The sequence below is a fragment of the Labeo rohita genome, chromosome 1 (genome assembly GCF_022985175.1).
Source record: "Labeo rohita strain BAU-BD-2019 chromosome 1, IGBB_LRoh.1.0, whole genome shotgun sequence".
Taxonomy (NCBI): Eukaryota; Metazoa; Chordata; class Actinopteri; order Cypriniformes; family Cyprinidae; genus Labeo; species Labeo rohita.
Genome location: NC_066869.1, coordinates 36,988,236 through 37,010,162, shown reverse-complemented (window position 1 = coordinate 37,010,162; position 21,927 = coordinate 36,988,236). Strand labels below are relative to the sequence as shown.

The following is a 21,927-nucleotide window of genomic DNA, read 5'->3' as shown; positions in this document are numbered from 1 at the left end:
AATAAAATACTCCTGTAAACCTCTGTACTCTTGAAAAAGCATGGAATATTATATGCCTGCTTAATATTTCTTCTGAGAGAGGTATTATTTTTCAGATTTTTACGCAAAATAGGATGGGTTTCATTCATACTGGAGGCCAGATGAAACTCTCGTGCAGAAAATCACCATATGCGTCAAAGAGATAACACTGATGACATTCCAATCAGGAAACCCCTAATATAGATAAAGGGATCGCTATTGCTGTAACTGAATAAAAACAAGATATAACATTAAAGGGGTCATCGGATGACCATTTTTTTTTTAAGTTGATATGATTCTTTAGGGTGTTAATGAAAAGTCTATAATATACTTTGGTTAAACATTCTCAATGGTAGTGTAAAACAACGATGACCCCTTTAAACATTTTAAATGATTAAATGTAAGGATAATAACCACTCGTCTGGAATAATATATGGTTTATCTGTGTTCTTCAAGCCATCTCAGGTATTTCCATAATGATTAAGTATATTTGTAAGCCATTGAAATACAGTATAGAATATATTGTCTGCCTCATTCTAAGATAAGAAGCCACATCAGATCACAGAAGGAAGTTATTTCAAACATTCGACTGATGTTGTGAAGTAAAAATAAGTTATAATGTTCTCTTTTGTTGGACAAGTTTAGAAAGGCTTATCATTGCATTTCATTAGAAGGGAAGATGCTGTTTTTTCAAATATAAACGTTTCCTCATCTCAGTATGTGAAATCACGGGCACACAGCAAAATTTGTGATAAATAAAACATAGAAACCGCAATTCACAAACACGTACTCAACCGTGGATGTCGTACCGAACAGTTCAATATTATATTGAGTATTACGACATCATTAGTAGACATTATAATTAGCAACTTACAATGTTTTTATTTACATATTGTCATGTTAAATACAAATTAAGTCATATTAAAAACATTAGGCTGCTTTTAGCCTTATGCTGGAGCTGGTTTCGGGCAATGAAACTAAGTATGTAAATAATTAAATATATTAGCATGATAATATCATGTATCAGTGATCTCGCAGGCTGATGATAGGACCCAACTGTAGTGTCAACTATACCTTAATATATCCTTAACTATAACGGAGCAGACGGAACTTGCTGCTTTGGCAAGGGGCGTGGCAGTACTGAAACACCGTCTAAGTGGGTTTGCCAATCACATTGCAGTGGGACAGCTAACCAATCACAACACATTTTTCGGAAGATGGGCCTTCATGAAACCCGGAACTAATCGAGCCATTTGTGCCAGGCTGGGGAGAAAGGTATTTTAATGCATTTTTCAAACCATCAAGCATGAGAGCATGTTCTAGTACACTCCCAAAACAAAATCAAGACTTTGTAAAAGAGCATAATAAGACTGCTTTAATACTGAAGTCGTCCTTCTTTTTTTTTTTTTTTTTACAGGAAATAAGTAAGATGGCACCAGCTACATTTGAAAGAAACTGGAAAGAGCACATCTGCGGTGTGACACAAGAGACTGTCGCAACTGACCAACCAGAACCAAGCATTTCCAAGAAAGATGTAATAATCCTAAATATATACTAAACAAAATAATACTTTTAATAATCCTTTAGGAGACATCCTAACAGGTTTCTGGAGAGCTTTAGAGATAATGTGTTTATGAACCACTTTGTTTATTTCAACAGGAATCATCTCAATTAACGGCAGTAAAGTATGGATTTCTGCAAGGATCTCTGCTATTTTCAACATGTTGCCTCTTGGTAGGACGTTCATTCAGAAACAGCTCTAGATAGATTCAGTGAGTACTTCCTCCTGAACTTAAGCGCAATCATTTCAAGAACCACTGACATAATTTGGTCTCACTCTATGTTTGCTTTCTGTGTCCAGCCAGTGAAAATGTGTTGTCTTTGTGATTTAAAAGAGTGGGTAATACATAATACATTCAATTCAGACTTTAAACTACCAACTCAGCTAAAATATAATTTCTTTTGCAGCACAACCACTGAAACACTAGTCTGGCTTATGTGCACAAGCTATCCTGTCACTCTGACTAAGGTCACAGACTGTTCACATCTTTAGAGAACTTGACCAAAGCATGCACACATTGTGACCACTTCTTCCCCTCTGGATGATTACTCACTGTTTCTAAAAAGATTACACAATAGCAAACACATCACCACACATTTGGACTTCCTTATCTAGAAAAGACAAAACAAATAAAACTGGAACAGAGTAGCTGCAATGCAGTTTCACAAAACTGGGACTGCTGCTGCAAGCAATTTAGTATTTATTTTAAAATTGTTAACTGTGCCGACTCATTATTGCTAGGTAATTTCCTGCTGAGGAGCTGACAGCTTCCTCTCACTCAGAGAAACAGGAAGTGCTGATCAGATTTGGCCAACAATATGTGTAGCTTGCTTTGTGCATTTTCGAACAATAAATGACAAAGCACAATCCACATTTTAACTTTGTGTGCTTTTGGAATGAGACTATAACAATATGCGCACCAATCAAAACTACAAGTGAAACAAATCATAAATTAATTGGTGTAACCTAACTAGCTAATTAGAAAAATCATGGAGTTTTAATCCACGATATTGTTATATTGTGTATTGTTGCAACTTTAAAAGCTTGGGATCAGCAAAAAAAAAAAAAAAAAAAAAAAATTCTTTTGAAAGAAATTTAATTTAAATAACTGTTGTTCTTTCTGAACTTTCTATTCGTTAAAGAATTGTCAAAAATGGATCAAGCACTAACACTAACAATAACATTATTTTTATTATTATGATAATAATAATAAATATAGCTGCAAGCAGCAATTGCGGGGCCAAGCACAACAGAGGCAGAATGAGGAGCTAAGCATGGCAAGGAGCAACAGACCGACTGTAACAATGAGTAACTAAAGTCATTTTAGGATGATATCAGTTGAAATGGCTGAAAAATCATAAATACAACCAATAATATAATTTAATGGCTTATCACTTCTGACCAATAGGTGGTGCTGTTTTCAAATTGATGTGGTGTGTTCTGTATGAGGTGACAATGACACACACAAATTTTGGTGTCATTATGCCAAAGCTTTACAGAGATACAGCCTAAGAATCATTTTGGCATCAAGCCTAAAATATGTAGTGTCGCTGTACGAAAACGGTTTATTCTATCTACACGAAATCCATAACTTTGAGTCAGGACAGTCCGAAGATGATCTGACTCAATTTTGGTGAAAATTGGATCAACGGTCTAGGAGGAGTACGAACAAGTAGGTTTCGAACATTAATCAAAATGGCGGAAAGGAAGTTCGGCCAAGTATGGTATAATTGGTATGTATGTTGTCGGCATCACCCAAGGAATATTTTGAGACCAGTTTTATTACAGTAGGCTAAAGCAATCACAAGTTATTAGCATTTTTGGAAATTTCATTATTAATGTGTAATGAATGGTGTATTACTTCTGACCAGTATGTGGCGCTGTTACCAAATTTATGTGGCGTGGTCAGGGTGTGGTGACAATAGCACATATAAAATTTGGTGTCAATATGTCAAGGCTTTGCAGAGATACAGCCTCAGATGTAATCTGGCATCTTTCCAGCAAATTCGTTGAAGCGCTAAACGAAAACGGTTTCATGTATCGAGACGAAATTCATAACTTTTTGCCAGCATGGTCTGAAGATGATCTGAGTCAAATTTGGTGAAGATCGGACTAACGGTCTAGGAGGAGTTTGAAAAAGTAGGTTTTGTACATTAATCAAAATGGCGGACAGGAAGTTTGGCCAATTTCGGCGTAACGGTTCTACCATAAATATATCAAAACTTAATTTTTGATTAGTAATATGCATTGCTAAGAACTTTGGACAACTTTAAAAGGTGCTTTTCTCAATATTTAGATTTTTTTGCACCCTCAGATTACAGATTTACAAATAGTTGTATCTTGGCCAAATATTGTCCTGTCCTGACCCTTATGGCTGGTTTTGTGGTCCAGGGTCAGATATCTTACCGATCCCAAACTAATAAATGGTAGTGTATAACTTAAAAATTTTTTTTTTTTGTTTGAAATGTTTTACTTCATAAGTGTGTTATATTTTATTAAAACAAGTGGCGACTGGTTTGATATTTTGTGATGTAATGCAATGGCATGAAACAGAAACTGTGGTCGTCTTTTCTTTCCTATTGTGACATATCTGAGTGAAACAGCTTCTTGAATGAGAGAAAAAAGGTAGGATGGGACATGATTTTGTTCATCAGAACTGACTAGATTGGTGGATCGTTGAATCATTGTCGTTTGATATTGCTGCGATCTCATGTGACTCACAGCTTGCTGGAGGGGAGAAGTTCTCATCACACCCTCATGCCAGTAAACACGTAATTAGAGAAACTGGAGGAGAAGCTATTTTAATGAAACAAGAGCACAGGGATTCAAATAATAACGTGCATGGTTGAATCATTTATAAGAAATATTGCTATATACCATTAAAAAAATAATAATAATAAAAATCACTGTTCATTTTGATTTCATGGTGACTATATGTAGTTTTTGTCCAAATTCTTTCCAGGCTATTGTAAGTGAACAGATTTGTTTGAAAATAAGCAGTGATGGTTTAAGCTCAGACTTGTTTCACAAGAATCTCTGTGTCCTTCAGGCTACAACATTGACATACCATCTCACATTCACTTCGGGGGTAGAGAATCAGTGACAGAAACAGAGAGAGAGAGAGAGAGGGAGAAATGAGGAAGGAAGGGCTATAGAAAAAAACATTTGACTGGTGTTTCACAGTGCTCTAACCTTAAAAGAGCCACATGTACAGTACTGTGCAAAAGTTTTAGGCCACTAGTATTTTCACCAGCTAAAAGATGTCTCCAAGATGTTTCAAGTAACCTACCTGCAAGCTACCTGAAAAACTATGCACAAGTGCACCTACGGCAAAAGCTGCTTTAAACGCAAAGGATGGTCACATCAAATGCTGATTTATTTTAGTTAATATAAGTTCATTGATAAAGAAAATCTATTTATGACATTGTTTGTGACAGCATCCTCATTTTATGTGCCTAACTGCCTAAAAATGTTAACAGTACTGTAGCTTTGTAGGTATAGGTCTCTTAAAGCATCTTGGAGATGTTGCCACAGTTCTTCTGGATTTAGTCTGTCTCCGTTTTTTCTGTTTTTTAAGACAGACTGGATTGAATGATAGAGAGATCAGATCTCTGTTTGCACAAGGAGTCTGACAACAGCCTGTGCTCCACACAAAAATCTCACTGGATTATTACAATTAATGGCAAAATGAATGTTTAGAAATGTAAACTGATATTTCCTACTGATCCACTACAGCAAAAGACTGACTTTAACTGACTTTAAACCATTTTTTAGCTGATGAAAATACTAGTGGCCTAAGACTTTTGCACAGTACTGTAGATAAACACCTGCACAAATGTCCATGCATAGACATGCATACACATAGGTGTAAAACATGCTGTACTCTCAGACCTTACGGCATCACAACTATCACAAGTCATGCTGACAACACCACAGAACATGCACTGTTTAGCTGTGTGCCGTATCTCTACAGAGAAATATTAAGACAAAGAGAGGTTCTCAGAAAACCTTTAAGAGACGTCCAAACAGGCTTCTGCAGAGCTTCAGAGATAATGTTGTGTTTATATGTTGTATATGTTCATGTAACATGTCAACTGAATTTTTGGAATCATCATATAATCCAGAATAGCTAGTTTTTCCATAAACAATGAATGTACTCCTTTAACTATGGAGTTTCAATTAAAATCCATTTTGTGGATTATGTACCAACATAGAGATTTAGGAAAAGCAGATTTTATGTTAAAAAAGGCGAATGTGAAGCAGATTTAAATCTACATAAGAACAAACAAAAGGACCTGAGATAAACATAGGTGAAAGAGCTGTAGTTGCTTATACTGACGCATATGTGAGGGGGAGTGTGTGTGTCTGTGTGTGTGTCACTCACCGTGAACAGCATGGTTCTGTTCTCCTGTAAGCTAGTGGGTTGGACCCCGGTGGCTCCGTCTGCTGCCCGTCGTTGCAGCTCCGGTGAGAGGCCGTTCTCATCCAATGCTTGCAGAAACGGAAAACTCTTATCTCTTTTAAAAAACAAAGGTCGCTTTCCTCCTCCATCTGCTCCCTCGTTGGTTCCATTTGACATCTGAAAGAAAAAAAAATCTATGAAGGACAAAATTAAATTAAAATAATTATTTATATATATATATAAAAAAAAAAAAAATTAACATTTCAAAGTAAACAGGGTTGGGGGAGAATGGCCATGAAAATGGAGCTATGAAAGTGGATATAATATATATATTAAAAGCAGACATATTATGTTATTTAATATAAAATAAATAAGCATAAATTTATGTACTATATTAATATATGAAAATATATACAATATACCCTACCAGCCTAATGTTTTGAACAATAGGAGTTCAAAGCTGAATTTTTAGCATCATTACTCCAGTCACATGATCCTTCAGAAATTATTCTAATATTCTGATTTGCTGCTCAAATTTTATTATTATTATTATTATTATTATTATTATTATTATTATTATGTTGAAAGCAGCCAAGCTGAATTTTTTTTCAGGTTTTTTTTTTGATGAATAGAAAGTTCAGAAGAACAGCATTTATCTGAAATAAAAATCTTTTGTAAAATGATAAATCATCACTTTTGATCAATTTAAAGCATCTATGCTAAATAAAAGTATTAATTTCTATAATTTCTTTCCCAAAAATCTTTCTTTCAGTTCATCAAAGGATCATGTGACACTGACAACTGGAATAATGATGCTGAAAATGTAGCTTTGATCACAGGAATAAATTACATTTAAAAAATATATTTAAATAGTAAGCTGTTACTTTAAATAGTAAAAATATTTCATAATATTCCTGCTTTTGATGTATTTTGGATAAAATAAATGCAGGCTTGGTGAGCAGAAGAGAATTCTTAAAAAAAAAAAACATTAAAAATATTACTGTTCAAAAACTTTTGACTGGTAGTCAGAGAGTTTTTAATACAAATTAATAAAAAATAGTATTTAAAAATAATTAATATTTAATATAATATAATATAATGATTAGACTAGCAAGATTAAGTCCACATAGCGTGTGGCGAAGATATTTTATTATTTAATTATTGGAGACTATCTCTGACTTGTGTGTTTTGCTGCAGTTTGCAAACATTATAAGATTAATTTGATCAGCTGAGTAGTATTTTTGTATAATGAAAGCCCTAATGCTAACATAAAAAAGAAAAAAATGAATGACTTAATGCAAAATCAAGCACATTCACAATACAAAGTATTTTCTAAATCAATGAAGAGTCATGAAAGATCCAAGTTAAGTCTAGTATATATCTAGTATTAGGTTAGGAATCTTGAAACATCAATGTTGACCGGAACCTGATTGAGCGAGAAAGCCCGTCTGATGCCAGCTGCAAGTGATCCTGTGACGCTGACACGTCCAAACTTCTCAATACACTCATCTATCAGTGCAGGTGGTGCTTTCTTATGGGCCACCACCACTCGTCCACAGAACAACACCTCAAACTTCTTCGCAAACACTGTTGCTGCATCAGCCGCCGTTGCTGTGGAACAGGAAGCATCTGGCTGACCATTGCTAGGCAGGGATGAGGGAGTGTCTTCTTGTCGGGCAGAACTTTTGCCAGCCTGCCTGAGAGTGCTGATGATCTCTGGAACCTGAAAGACAGATGCAAAAAAAAGAATGAGGTCAAGTAAGCAATATAAACTAACCCCTTAAAGGTCACGCTGACCGGTATGCATCATGAAGGTTTTCACAAAAGAAATGCCCTGTTCTCAGTCAGCCACACACTATAAAGTACAGATGCCCAAACCAGTGATGACGATTGGTCCACCATGCCATATTACAGGAGAAAAAAGGGTTGAAGAAAATCAGGATGAAAGTTTTAAAGGATTAGGTCACTTCCAGAATAAAAATCTCCGGGTAATTTACTCACCCCCATGTCATCCATGATGTTTTTTTTCTTCAGTCGATAAGAAATAAAAGGTTTTGAGGAAAACATTCCAGGATTTTTCTACATATAACAGACTTCAATGATGGTTAACAGGTTGAAGGCCCAAATTACAGTTTCATTGCAGCTTCAAAGGGCTCTATACAATCCCAGCCGAGGAATAAGGGTCTTACATAGTGAAACAAATGGCCATTTTCTAAAAACCAATCACAAATGCTCATCTTGCACCAGCTCAACTTTACATAGTATGCATTACATAATCAAGTTGGAAAGGTCACATTTGACGTAGGTGGAAGAACTGACCCAGTGTTTACGACACAAACGTGCAAAGGAAGTCAAATGGCCATTCTATAAAAGGTAAAATAACGGTGTTGGATAATTTCGAAATTGGAGGAGAAAATGAGATGCCGTTTTTTCACCATAACTAACTGTGTTTGACCTTTCCAACGTGATTATGTAATCTGTGAAGTCTTAGACGCACATCACAGACCTAGTGCAAGATGCGCATTTGTGGTAAAAAAATAAAAAAATAAAATAATAATAAATATATATATATATATATATATATATATATATATATATATATATATATATATTGGACAACATGGGGGTAAATAGTAAATTGTGAGGAAATCTTTATTCTGGAAGTGAACTAATCCTTTAACAATTATTTTAACTTAAAAAAAATAATCTGAAATGTAAAAAAAAAAATAATAAATAAAAATTATGTTTTTTAAATTTTATATTATTGTTTAATTATTTTTTATTGTAAATTTATTTTCAATTTTTTTTTTAACATACAGTAATATAGTTAGTTATAACGTAATGTTATTTTTGATCTTTGGCCCTTTGTATAAAAAAAAATCTGGTTATTCTTTAAAGATTCTTTATTGGCATCCACAGTTCCATGAAGAACCTTTAACATCCATGGAACCTTTTCATTCCACAAAAGGTTCTTTAAATTTTAAATGTTCATTGTAAGGTTCTTTGAGGCATTTGTTCTTATATGGCACTAAGAGTGCATTATTAAAGTAGTAGTCAACTTCCAGAACAACAACTGACAGATAATATACTCATCCCCTGTCATCCAAGATGTTCATGTCTTTCTTTCTTAAGTCGTAAAGAAATTGTGTTTTTTGAGGAAAACATTTCAGGATTATTCCATTATTCCATATAATGGACTGATATGGTGCCCCGATGCTGTAAATACTCCGACCATATTTTCTCCCTCAACTTCAAAATCATCCTATATCACTGTTTTACATTTTTTGTTAAGTGTGTTTGATCTTCTTTGCATGTTCACTTTGCAAAGACGGAACTTCTACAGCGATGTAGAATGATTTTTGAAGTTGAGGAAGAAAATACGGTCTGAGTTTACTGACATACCCTAACTGTCTTGAGCTAATATACACAGAGTTCAGGGAGAGTAAGACAAGACCAGCGTTTGAGATTAAAAAGTATTTAAATAGTATTTTTTAAATGAAAATAACAGAGCGTTTCGCTAGATTAGACCCTTCTTCCTCGGCTGGGATCGTTTACAACCGCATATGGGATCGTTTGAAGCCGCATTTAAACTGCATTTTGGAAGTTCAAACTCGGGGCACCATAGCAGTCCATTATGCTGAGAAAAATCCTGAAATGTTTTCCTCAAAAAACACAATTTCTTTACGACTTAAAAAAGAAAGACATGAACATCTTGGATGACAAGGGGGTTATCTCTCAAGTATATTATCTGTAAATTGTTGTTCTGGAAGTGGACTTCTCCTTTAACTTATCCACATTAATTATCCATTTCTGTACTTCCCCTATATTTCCCTGAAAAGCAGTTTTGGGAAATACATCTAAAACCTTTATCATTGCTAGTTTAGTAGCTCTAAATTTGGTGCTGGAGGGAACATGATTTCATAAGCTCTCAGAGTTAGATTACCATAAGGAAAATCTGAGTGTAAATGTCACTCTAGAGAAGGAGGGTTCAGAACTATTGTATAAACATCAGCAGTGATGATGTGACAGACACTCTGGCGCACCGCCTCAAACCATGTCTTGCAAAACATTACCACTTTCAGCTAGAAAGTAGTGATAATTTCATGCCATTCCATAACAGATGGTCAATAAACACTTCCATTTCCTCAAAATGTTCTTAGTAGCTGGGAATATTATAAAGATTATGCTTTTGTAGATTTACAAAGGCTTGGGTCCATCACTGTAAGCTATTTTTCTGCTAAATCTGATTGCTTATATATGTAATAGCACACATGTCCACCATAAAAACACACAATTTGATGTATCATTTCTATCTACATGACAAATGAAAGGATGTGTTATTCAAGAACGCAAAACAGTAACAATATACAACTCTAAATTCCATGGAGGAAAGGTTATTCCACACTAACAAAGCAGTACCACTCTTTACCTCACTTCCAAAATACTAACAAATGAACCACCAAACAAGATGATTTTCCACAGAGGCCTTTTTCAAAAAAAGTAGATATTTTCCAAAAATCCTCTTTTAACAAGGCCAAAAACAGATGGATCTATTAAACTGGAATTTTGTTTTCTCCAGAGGTTGAGCCAGTGTAAGTCAAGTGGCTGACGTGAGCTGGTGTGTTTACAACAAATTTATCCAGCACGCCCATACACTTATATTAATCAGGACAAATCTGGTAATAAAAAAAAACTACTTCAGATATAGTTCACTGACAGACTACTGCACAAATGATCACCTCACAATAAAGGGCAGTAGACTGCATTAAGGTTGTTTACACCAGACAGCTGCAGGATTTAACTGCAGATGGTTATTTTTCTGCTAATCAAACCTTTAATTCAGTGGCATGCGGAGCTAAGTTAAAGTCTATTTCAGCAACGTCCATAAAAAAAAAAAAAACAACAACAAAAGTTGAACAGGCTGGCCCAGGAGAAAACAGCGAACATTGGGAAAATACCTCGGGCTATAGCACAAGCTCAATTTGGAGATGTTTCATAAGCGCTGAATGTTACAGGCATGTGATCAGGAAGACGGTGTAGTTCCACCCCAATCTACTGATTCTTGTATTGTCATTCAATAACTGTTAAAGTATAATATTGGCACACTTGTGGGACGGAAACATTATGAAGGGGCCAAAAACAGTGAACTTTGAAGTAGGCTTATGGGACTGTGCAGTGGACCCAAAACATGGAAACGTTCCAGTTAAAGATGCTGCAACCGATTTTGTTGTATTTTACACATTTCTCTGTAAACAGTAAAAAAAAAAGAATAAATACAAATTTATTTAATAAAAATTGCAATCAGAAAACTAGCCACTAAGACTAGCCATTCTCTGTCATTTTCTGGCAGATATTGTTTAAAGGTGTCCTATTATGCTCTTTTTCAAAGTCTTGATTTTGTTTTGAGGGTGTACTAGAACATGCTCTCATGCTTGGTGAAAAAAACGCATTGTTTTTCACATCATTTACATTATTACAATACTTTTCCCCCAGCCCGCCTTCCGAAAAAAGGAAATGTGTTATGATTGGTTAGCTTGTGATTGTTGGCGAACAGCTTAGACGGCGTTTCAGTACTGCCACGCCCCTTGTCAAAGCAGTTAGTGCAAACTAGATTAATAGTGAATCTTATGTTTCAAATATGGATATTTTTCTTACGCAAATGCATCAATTTGCTACAGGAGACCACTGGGAGCCATGTGAGGCACTTTTTATTATGGATGGATGCACTTTATTAGACTTTATTAGATTGCATTCGTCTGAAAGAAGGAAGTCATATCTAGGATGCATGGAGGGTGAGAAAATAATATGTTACAGTAGTGCTGAGTCCCATCCTCAGCCTGCGAGATCGCAGATACATGATATTATCATGCTAATTTATTTAATTATTTTACATAATTAGTTTCATTGCCCGAAACCAGCTCCAGCATAAGGCTAAAAGCAGCCTAACATTATCAAAAAACACCATCACTGATCAGCCTAGCCTATTCTAGTGCAAGTTTATGCATTTTAAAAAACATTTGCGTTATAAGTGAAGCTATCTACACTGTATGGTGAATAAATCTCTGACCACACACTGCACACATCTGCGGCGCATTATGGCAACCGGAGTAGTTTGCGGCTTCGGTATGTGTTTCGACCCCCTGTACTGCACACGTCTGCGGCGCATTACTGCTCTGAAGCGGCCACTCTAGTTAATGCTTGTGTTTATACCCGCCGCACTGCAGCTCGTTGAAGCAGCTCTCCGCGCTGCATCGCTAAAGTTTGCCTAATCCCCCACCTTTCCCCCAAATTCGAATTTCCATAGGCGAATTTAATTTAAAGATACTCGAACAGACCACATTGTGACATCATTGCATGCGGAAAACAAATGCTGTAGTCCAAAGGAGCCGTTTGTTGTAGTTCTTGGAGAGATATTTTTTAAAAATGAAATATCTCCAAATATTTGGAGTGGAGTGGACTTTGTAACTTTGTAGACCTTTTTTATGCCCAAAGATACACACCACACACTGACTAAAATTCAAAAAGTTTAAAAGCATACAAATGACACTGCATTATGCAAAATTGTATTTAACAAGTAGGGATCACTACAATTACATTTTCAAAACTGACCAGTTGATGGGTTGTCTGAACGACGTCAATAAATCAAAGCATTAAAGCGACAGTCCAACCAAAATTTAAAATTCGTAATTTATTTCTTTCGTCTGTGGGATAACAAAGATATTTTGAAGAATATTGGTAACCTAACAGTTTCAGTTCTCAGATTTTCATTATATTTTTTGAACAAACAATGGAAATCATTAGGAACCAAAACTAATCTATTTCTCTAGTAAACAACTAGATTACAAATATTGCTGGCTCTTTGACAAGCTTTTTTGTTCCTCATTTGTACGTTGCTTTGAATGAAAAAGTTGACCATAATCAAACAACAGTTATTCTGTTCAATATGAAGACACAAAGTAATTGGATACTTTCTAGCTCTCAGATGTTAGTGGAATATGTTTACAGTTCATCATGTGATACTCCCGCTACAACACCTGTGTGAACTGGAAGGAAACTGACTTCCTACACCAACAGCAAATGACCTTGGGTCAAACTGGTTAAAAGTGAAGTTAGCTATGAGAAAAACTCTTGAATCATTTGTTTGCAGATGCAACTTGGTTTGATATTTTAATTGTGGCTTAAAGTGTTCAAATATGTTTTGTGGCCACAGTCTGAGCATATATACACACAAAGAAGGCAGACAAAGATGGCTAGGGCAGAGAGCATAGTTAACTTCTAGTGTACTTATGTATATTTGTGCTGGTTCGGCTCTTACTACACCCTCAGCTATCTGATGGAGATGTTGCTAAGTATTATGATCAGCTAAAGAACTCTTCAAAGGGCCACTATGAGGACAATCTGATGCAAACCTTTTGGCTAATCAAAGCTATCGCACAGCTGAGTGTTTCTGAATGAATGCTTTTCATTAGAACATGTGGTCCCTTGTGTGTAGATATCAAAGCATTTTATTTTTCTTTTTAATAGGCCTGGGTCTGATTCAGCATGCGCTAGTGTGTGAGTCAAAGTGTGTGTGCATGTCTATGTGAAGACGGTTGGGCCTGATTATCAGAATTTCAGGATATAAGACCAGGATATTATGCTGGAAACTGACTTAGGACCAAAAATGTCTTTCTGTCTTAGTTAAAAGTGTTGAAAGCCTTACTGTGAATCCAGAAGCACAATCAACCATTGTCTGTTAGTAGATGCAAAATGTAAGCTCTTTTTACAGCTTTCACTACTCGTTAATAATTGTATATATTTCTGAATGAAACTGGATATTAAAAAAGATGAAAATTTCCAACATGACTGTATCCATCAGGATAATAGCTGAATAATGAAAAATGGGTTTCCATACCAGAATAGAGCCAAACCTGAATTTAAATTTGCTGGTAATGCTTTTTTTAAATCTATTGTTGCTGTAACCTTAAAGGGATAGTTCATCCAAAAATGAAAATTCTGACATTAATTACTCATCCTCATGTCGTTTCAAACCAGTAAGACCTTTATTCATCTTTGGAACACAAATTTAGATATTTTTGATTAAATGCAAGAGCTTTCTAACCCTGCATAGACTGCAACGCAACTACCATGTTCAAGGTCCAGAAAGGAAGTAAGAAAATTGTTAAAACAGTCCATGTGACATCAGTGGTTCAGACTTAATTTAATAAAGCAATGACAACAGAAATCTCTGAATAGTCAGAAGTATAACAGAATAGTCAGAAACAGAATAGAATAGTCAGAATGGTCTCAGCTTTCTTTAAAAAATATCTTAATTTGTGTTTTGAAGATGAACAAAGGTCTTACAGGTAAGGAACAACACGAGGGTGAGTAATTAATGACAGAATTTTCATTTTTGGGTGAACTATGCCTTTAACTTCATTACTGTTAATTACAATCAATTACTTTAGAAAAGAACTGCAAAGATATTATTTGGCTATTGGTTAACTATAGAGTGTTTTCATGACACATCATCAATTGGCCATATTGGCAGCACAGAACGTAAACACTGCCACTGAACCAAACGGAACTTGCATATTTTACTGATTATTGCTGCTGAAAATGCTCAATTATTGTCAAGTTTTGGGCTGTACTAATCGGTCAGACCGGGGAAAACATTTGGAGTACTATAGACTGCCACAAGTTATAACAAATCAAGGAGAAGAGTGCAAAAGACTGAGAAAAGGTAGCGTTTGTGGTTGGCCAAACTGAACCAGGATTTCCAGGGCAAGAATCTTGACAACATTCGTGTTTGTTCTTATAATTTCCGGTCAGGCAGGTGAAATATTAGGCTAATATCTTAATTAATACTGCTCGTATGTATCTTTACCACATGTTCACTTTAGTTTGTCAAAATATTGTGCCATTTCCTGCTTACTAAGTCCCTCTCTATATGATTTAGCAACTTTCACACATTTTTTCTGTGGTTTAGACAGCATAAAATAGCAGAACAACATATTCAGTAGTACATTAACAATGCAGTCCATGCTGTTGTTTACATCTGAGTATCTCCGATATGGCCGCGCATCCGGATAACTGGTCAACTGATCATGACGTAAGTGCAAACCCTTTATATGGGTTAAATTCCCAGAGAATGCTTGAACTGATTAAATGTGCAATAGTCAACATATGAAGTGGATCAAAACCTTTCATCGAAGTTGTCCTAAAACCAAAACAATACCTGTTCTTGTCTTAGAACAACTTTGATGGACTTTTTTGATCCACTTTAAATGTTAATTACTGTATACCTAAAATGTAGGGCTGGGCATTATGGCAAAAAAATTAAAATCTCAATTTTTTCAAAATGATTTGACTGATTGAAGTCAACTTGAAAATGTAAGTACAACATGATTCAAGTAACTTTTTCTTTATTAACTCTCTAGTTAAAAAAAAAATTTTATTCCAAGTGTACCACACATGACGTTATCAACATGAAGTAAATCACTTGTTAAATATCTTTGCAGAAAAGATGCATGAACTACAACTACATCTTGTACAAACTTGTCTTATACATATTATATGTTGAGAAATAATACAAGGAAAATGCTTTAAAAAAAAATCTCAAAAGTCAAGGTAATTCAAATTCAAAATGACTGAGGTATAACACCAGCAGACTATTATTAACTATAAATCTTCTGTAATAAAAAAAAGAACAGCAGCTTTTAGCCTGTCACCATGATGCAAACATGAAATATCAGACATACAATAGTAGTTCTTCACAGGTTTTTTATTCGATTGTGCTGCTTTTCCATTGTTTTCTATGTAAACATGGACACGTTTGACTTTTGCACTCTCGTCTCTTGCAGCGTCTCATGCATGAAACAGTACTCAAAAAACATGGCGCTCAAGTTAAAAGAAGTTCACTCCCATCTTCTTGCATTTTTTTCTTATTCAACTGGCCGCGTCTCATCTTTGTACACAAAAAAAGAGCATTCTGTGTGAATGGCGCCTAGCAATATGAGCGTGTAATACGTGAGCCGACATGCGGTTGGATCATTCTTTTCTCTTTACTGTTATCATTGGCATATTGTCAGAGCATCTAATACTAACGTTTGGTAACATTTTTATTCAAAATCACGATTCCTTAATTTCTAAAAAATAAAATCGTGGCAAAACATTAAATTTGAATTAACCGATAAAATCAGAAAAAACGCCCAGCTCTACTAAAATGCAATGAAGCGACTTTGGATTTAATCATCTGTCAAATGCATAAATCTAAATGTATCATTTTGACAAATGATTACAAAGATTACAAAGCATTTATCTGACTTTGTAATAACATGTATTGATAAACGGTACACAGTAAGACTAGAAAAACATGTAAAAAAAAAAAAAAAGTCCTGTCATCATTTCCTTAACCTAATGTTGAGCTAATGACCAAATTTTAATTTTTGGGTGAACTAACCCATTAAGAAGGTAAAAATGATCAGTTTCATGTCATCTCAACTGGTCCAGTCTGAATGCACAGCAGTCTTAAAGTTTAACACTAAAATCTGTCAGCAGCAGCACACACACAGTTAATCCGAACTTAGTTTTGTAAGCTTTTACATTTTTCAACCTCCCAAAATAAGTTAAATATCCTTCATCCGTATAACTGTGTTTCATAAAGCAGCAGTAATCTCTCATCTAATTTTAAGATCTGCATGTGCCTTGCTTCAAGGGTTACTTCACCCAAAAATGGGCTTTAATCTATTTAGTGCAGCATTATAAAGGAATAATCTGATTGGCTACCGCAGTGTGAGAGAGCAATTTCACTGGCCATTTTTTATGAGAAGAGAACGACAACAAGAAAACAACTGAACGGGAAGAAATGTAACCAACATCCTAAAATGCTCACAGATCAGTCTGAATGTGACGCTAATGAAAATGACAGATCTAGTAAACAAAGTTCTGCAATGGAAAACCACACTGCAGAAGATCATTAATCAACAAGTGATATTTAATGGACTTTCAGATGCTAAACATAGTCTTTTTGTTAATAATCTCAAGAGTCCAAGCTTTTGTGCCAAAGATGATGAACTTGTATATTCAAGTAGCAACAGGGCTTGTCTTGCACAACAGCCTGTTGGCTGCTAGCTACAACTATGCATAAGCAGAGTATAATGTCTTCATTCTGTCTGAAATGTCAAAATAAGACTAACAAACCACACAACACAGAAGGGTCAAATTTTTCCTCTCACACTAATTACTGAGAAAGAATGGAAGCCATGTTGTCATGCAAATGACCAGTAAACAAATAAAGGACTTCTAAGAACATATATGCCACAGCCTATTCACATTACATTGGAAATGTTGTGATCATAAATAACAATGAACACTTTCTCATACACACTTACGTGACTCACCTGACTCAGCCATCTGCGCAGAGAAGGCATGTCCAAACCTGACTATCACCTTCCTGTGTTCTCCCTCATCCCATCTATATCTGGTTTCCTCACTTTCCTGCGTCTTCACCTTTACTTTCCTCTACCTTCAAATGGTAAGTGTGACTCAAAGCATTCTCTGTTCTTTTCTGTCCCTCCCTCTCTCCGTCTCTACGTTCCTCAGTTTTTTAGAACCTAGGGCTGACTCTAGCTCCGCCTGCCCTGCTGATTCAGAACAATGAAGTTCAGTCAGAGCGCCGCACCGTGACATCCTTCTAGGAAGATCACCTTTAGTAACAGCAAAGTTGCAATCTCTCGTACTCTCCTCCTCCCTTCTTTTCTCCCTGGGACGGCTTTATCTGTGGTAACAGTGTCTGATTGTGTGGAGGTTTGCTTACTGTATAAGATACAAGCTTGTCAAAAAATGGAAATACTGGCACGTTTATGGGTGAATCTCGTGAAAACATGAAATGAAATAAAATTACATTTTTGCATTTTGCATTCTGACTTTCAAGACACCTTTTCAAACTTCTGATTGCTCTATTAGTGCATACCTCTCTGTCGTTTTCTGTGCCCAAGAACACTAAAGACAGACAAACACATGGTCTGTTCCTACGCAGTAACACACACACTCACTCACATAGAGGAAGTCAGGAGGGCTGGAACAGTGAGTAATCCAAAAATAAAGAGAAGTCAGTGCCCTTTCAGTTTGGCATGAACACAGAGGAGGAGAAAAACCCCTAACAAACAGCTCCTGTCCCTCAGTGGAAGAGTGAAAATGGCAGGCAGCCTTGGTGAGGATCAGGTCATTATCAGCAAACAAAGCACTGAGCAGGGATGAGGGACATCTTATCGTTTGCGATATACCAATACAATTTTTTTTTGTTGACATATTTCTGTGTTGGACAGTGCGGAGTGACAAGCTGAAGGTAGACGAGAAACTATATCGCTAAATGAGGAGCTCCAATCTGGAACTGGTTTGGTCAAAACTGTGCAGTGCGACAAAAATCGGTCTGAGCTAGGGCTTTACGATAAATTGCGACAATATCGCAATCGATATTAAGAAAAGCTGCGATATTCATGTGCGCATCTTGTCAGTGAAGCACAGTTCTGTGATCAGTAGTAAACCACCATCCGAAGGCCAGAGGGCCTCCAAATACGCCCTCGAAGAAGAAATTCAGGAAATAATGAACAATATTTTGAGTGCCTTCATTTTTGTGTAAGAAGCCACATCATCTCATAGAAGGATTTATTTCAATCAGTCAACTGAAGTTATGAAGTGAGTTTTAAAGGAGAAGTCCACATCCAGAACAACAATTCACAAATAATTTACTCAACCCCTTGTCATCCAAGATGTCTTTCTGTCTTCAGTCGTGAAGAAATTGCGTTTTTTGAAGAACGCATTTCAGGATTTTTGTCCATGTAATGGACTTCACTGGTGCCCCGATTTTGAACTTCCAAAATGTAGTTTAATTGCAGCTTCAAAGAGCTCTAAATGATCCCAGCCGAGGAAGAAGGGTCTTGTCTAGGGAAACAACCTGTCTTTTTTTCGGAAAATAAAAATTTGTATACTTTTTAAGCACAAAAGCTTGTGTAGCATAGGCTCCGGGATGCACATTCACGTACTATTGAATCACGTCGAAAGGTCATGCGGAACGTAGGCGGAACCACAGACCCAGCGAACGCACAAACACTAAGAAAGTGCAAGTAAGTAAAATGCTGTTTACAAACAAAAATGTACAACGATGTCGGACGATTCTGAAGTTGTAGGAGAAAATAACAATATTTTTCGACATACTCTACCTTTGGAGCCGGGGTACACAGACGATGAACTTGTGGTGATTCGAATACATGATTCGTAGTAGTGATGGGAAGTTCGGATCATTTTACCGACTCAGACCTTTGAGTCTCGTTCAGCAAAATGAACGAATTTTTTTTTTCAGGTCAATTCGTTCATTTTAGCAAAATCAGCATCACGTGACAGCCCCATAAGATGGAATGACTCGAAAAAACCCGAAGACTCGAAATAGGTAAACTAATTCCAGTACAGAACCTAACAGGATGCGGCACACGCACGACTGAACGAATCACTCCCCCGAGACAACTCGTTCTTCCCAAGTCACATTAAAGATTCGTTCAAAATGAACGAATCGTTCAAGAACAACCCGTGGACGCGCATCCCAGAGCCTGTGCTACACAAGCTTTTGTGCTTAAAAAGTATACATATTTTTATTTTTTGAAAACAATGACCGATCGTTTCACTAGATAAGAGCCTTCTTCCTCGGCTGGGATCATTTAGAGTCCTTTAAAGCTGCATTTAAACCGCATTTTGGAAATTCAAATTCGGGGCACCAATGAAGTCCATTATATGCAGAAAAATCCTGAAATGCTTTCCTCAAAAATCATAATTTCTTTACGACCGAAGATAGAAAGACATGAACATCTTGGATGACAAGGGAATGAGTAAATTATTTGTAAATTGTTGTTCTGGAAGTGGACTTCTCCTTTAAGTAAAAACATAATTTGGTATTTACACATGCTTTCGGATTTAGAAGCATTTATGTTACTACACAGCCGTAGTTCACCGAGATGCTACGCAAGTAACTTTATTATCGCAACATGATTTGATAATATCGATGCTATCATCTGTGCGGTTTTGCATAGCTTGACAGTGAACTAACATCTGAAAGCACGAACGTGATGGAGATTTACTGCTGATTACAGAACCAACTTTAATGACAAAATGCACAAGGATATCGCGTGCGATATATCATGCAGCCCTAGTCTGGGCCTTGAATAACGTTAACTGTACTAGTAGCAAGTGTGCAATGCAGTTTTGCATGTGTTTGAGCCTGTTTACAAAACCTGTTGTCCAACAAAGATATCGTTTATTGGCATGTTTTTTCTCCAAATTAACTTCATAACATAGTCAAGTGTTCGAAATAACTTTTTGTGATCAGTGGTTTCATATCACAGAATGAGACTGAAATCATACTATTTTATACTTTATCCTTATAAAAATACCCAAGATTGCTTGAAGAACACAGACAAACCATATATTGTAGCAATCGTATGTTTATTGTCTTCACGTTTCCTCTGTTAAAATTCCTCTGCATTTTATTCAGCTACAGCGATAACTGGATTAGAGATTCCTGAAGTGTCGTCAGTACTATTACTTCTGCTATAAAGCATATGTGGAGTTTCTGCGCAAATCCATCCGGCTTCAGAATCGGAAAGAGCTTTATGGCCAAGTGTGTTTCACACACAAGGAATTCGTCTTACTGTTAGGAGCTTCAAGTACAGAAAGTACTAACAATTTAATTCACATTCCAGTGAATTAAACAGTCATTACATTATGTGTGTACTCAGTACAGCTCACAACACCCTATTTTGGGCAAAAATAGGAAAGATGATACTTTTCTCTAAAGAAACAGTATTTCCCTGAATAATCGTCATTGTTATCGTTATTGCAATAAACACCAGAATTATCATGATAAATTTTTAAGCCCATATCGTCCATCCCTAGCACTGAGATCTGGGCCAATTCAACAATCAAAGATCAAACCAATCAAAGTGAACTGAAGTTGAACCGCTTTGGGCTTTTTTTAACTACAAACACCATGACAGTTAAGTTGATGAACAACTTGGGTGAGTAACAAACAGTTTAAACATCTCTACTGTTGGCATAATCATTAAAAAAAATAGCATGCCTCAGCACTTTGATGTAACACCAAACCCATTAACATCTAAACAAGGGAGGGGGAGAAAGAGACAGACAGAACACAAGGGAGTCTGGGAAGTGCCACACAGTTACAACCCAGGAAAAACAGCTTTGACTTTATCCAGACACACACGCACACCTATATACACGATGCTGGAAAACTTCTGGACAAACAATATAGACAAATGTCAAAGATAATTTACTTTTACATTCCTTTAAATCACTGTGTGTCATTTCACAAATATTTACATTAATGCATGTCATTTTTCACTGACTTTTAAAACAACAGTGTGATATAACAACAGAATATTCCACGCACATTTCCCATGAGTGTAGAACGCCCACACACCCACTCACAAGACCACTATCTCAGTTTAGGATTTTGAGGTCATCAAATCACAGGAAGAAAGAGGAAATAGTAGACGATGATGTCACTTAATTACCACAACTACCATTCAACTTAATTTAGCATAATTAGTCATATGATATTAAGATAAAATGCAAGGAACAGCCCATATCCGGGTGGTTGGCGGGACATTTCAAGTACTGTCAGCTATATCCTACAATGTTACACTACCAGTCAAAAGTTTTTGAACAGTAAGATTTTTAACGTTTTTAAAGAAGTCTCTTCTGCTCATCAAGCCTGCATTTATTTGATCCAAAGCACAGCAAAAACAGTACCATTCTGAAGTATTTTTACTATTTAAAATAACTGTTTACTATTTGAACATATAATTTATTCCTGTGATTTCAAAGCTGAATTTATACCCTTCAGAAATCATTCTAATACTCTGATTTGATGCTGAAAAAAATTTAATATTATTAC

At 36.0% G+C, this 21,927-nt stretch overlaps 1 protein-coding gene across 4 annotated transcripts in view; it reads right to left on the bottom strand.

Annotated features, from left to right (window-relative positions):
• The window catches only part of tbc1d1 (TBC1 (tre-2/USP6, BUB2, cdc16) domain family, member 1), a 76,003-nt gene that overhangs the window by 42,057 nt on the left and 12,019 nt on the right, over positions 1-21,927 (bottom strand). For 3 of the 4 annotated variants that reach the window (XM_051111449.1, XM_051111534.1, XM_051111611.1), the window contains 2 exons: positions 7,408-7,704; positions 5,964-6,158 (listed from right to left, as the gene is read on the bottom strand). In XM_051111449.1, coding sequence (XP_050967406.1) covers positions 5,964-6,158; positions 7,408-7,704 — 492 coding nt within the window. Of the gene's footprint in view, positions 1-5,963; positions 6,159-7,407; positions 7,705-17,362; positions 17,622-21,927 lie in introns of those variants that run through there. The other variant, XM_051111698.1, reaches the window with a different exon arrangement.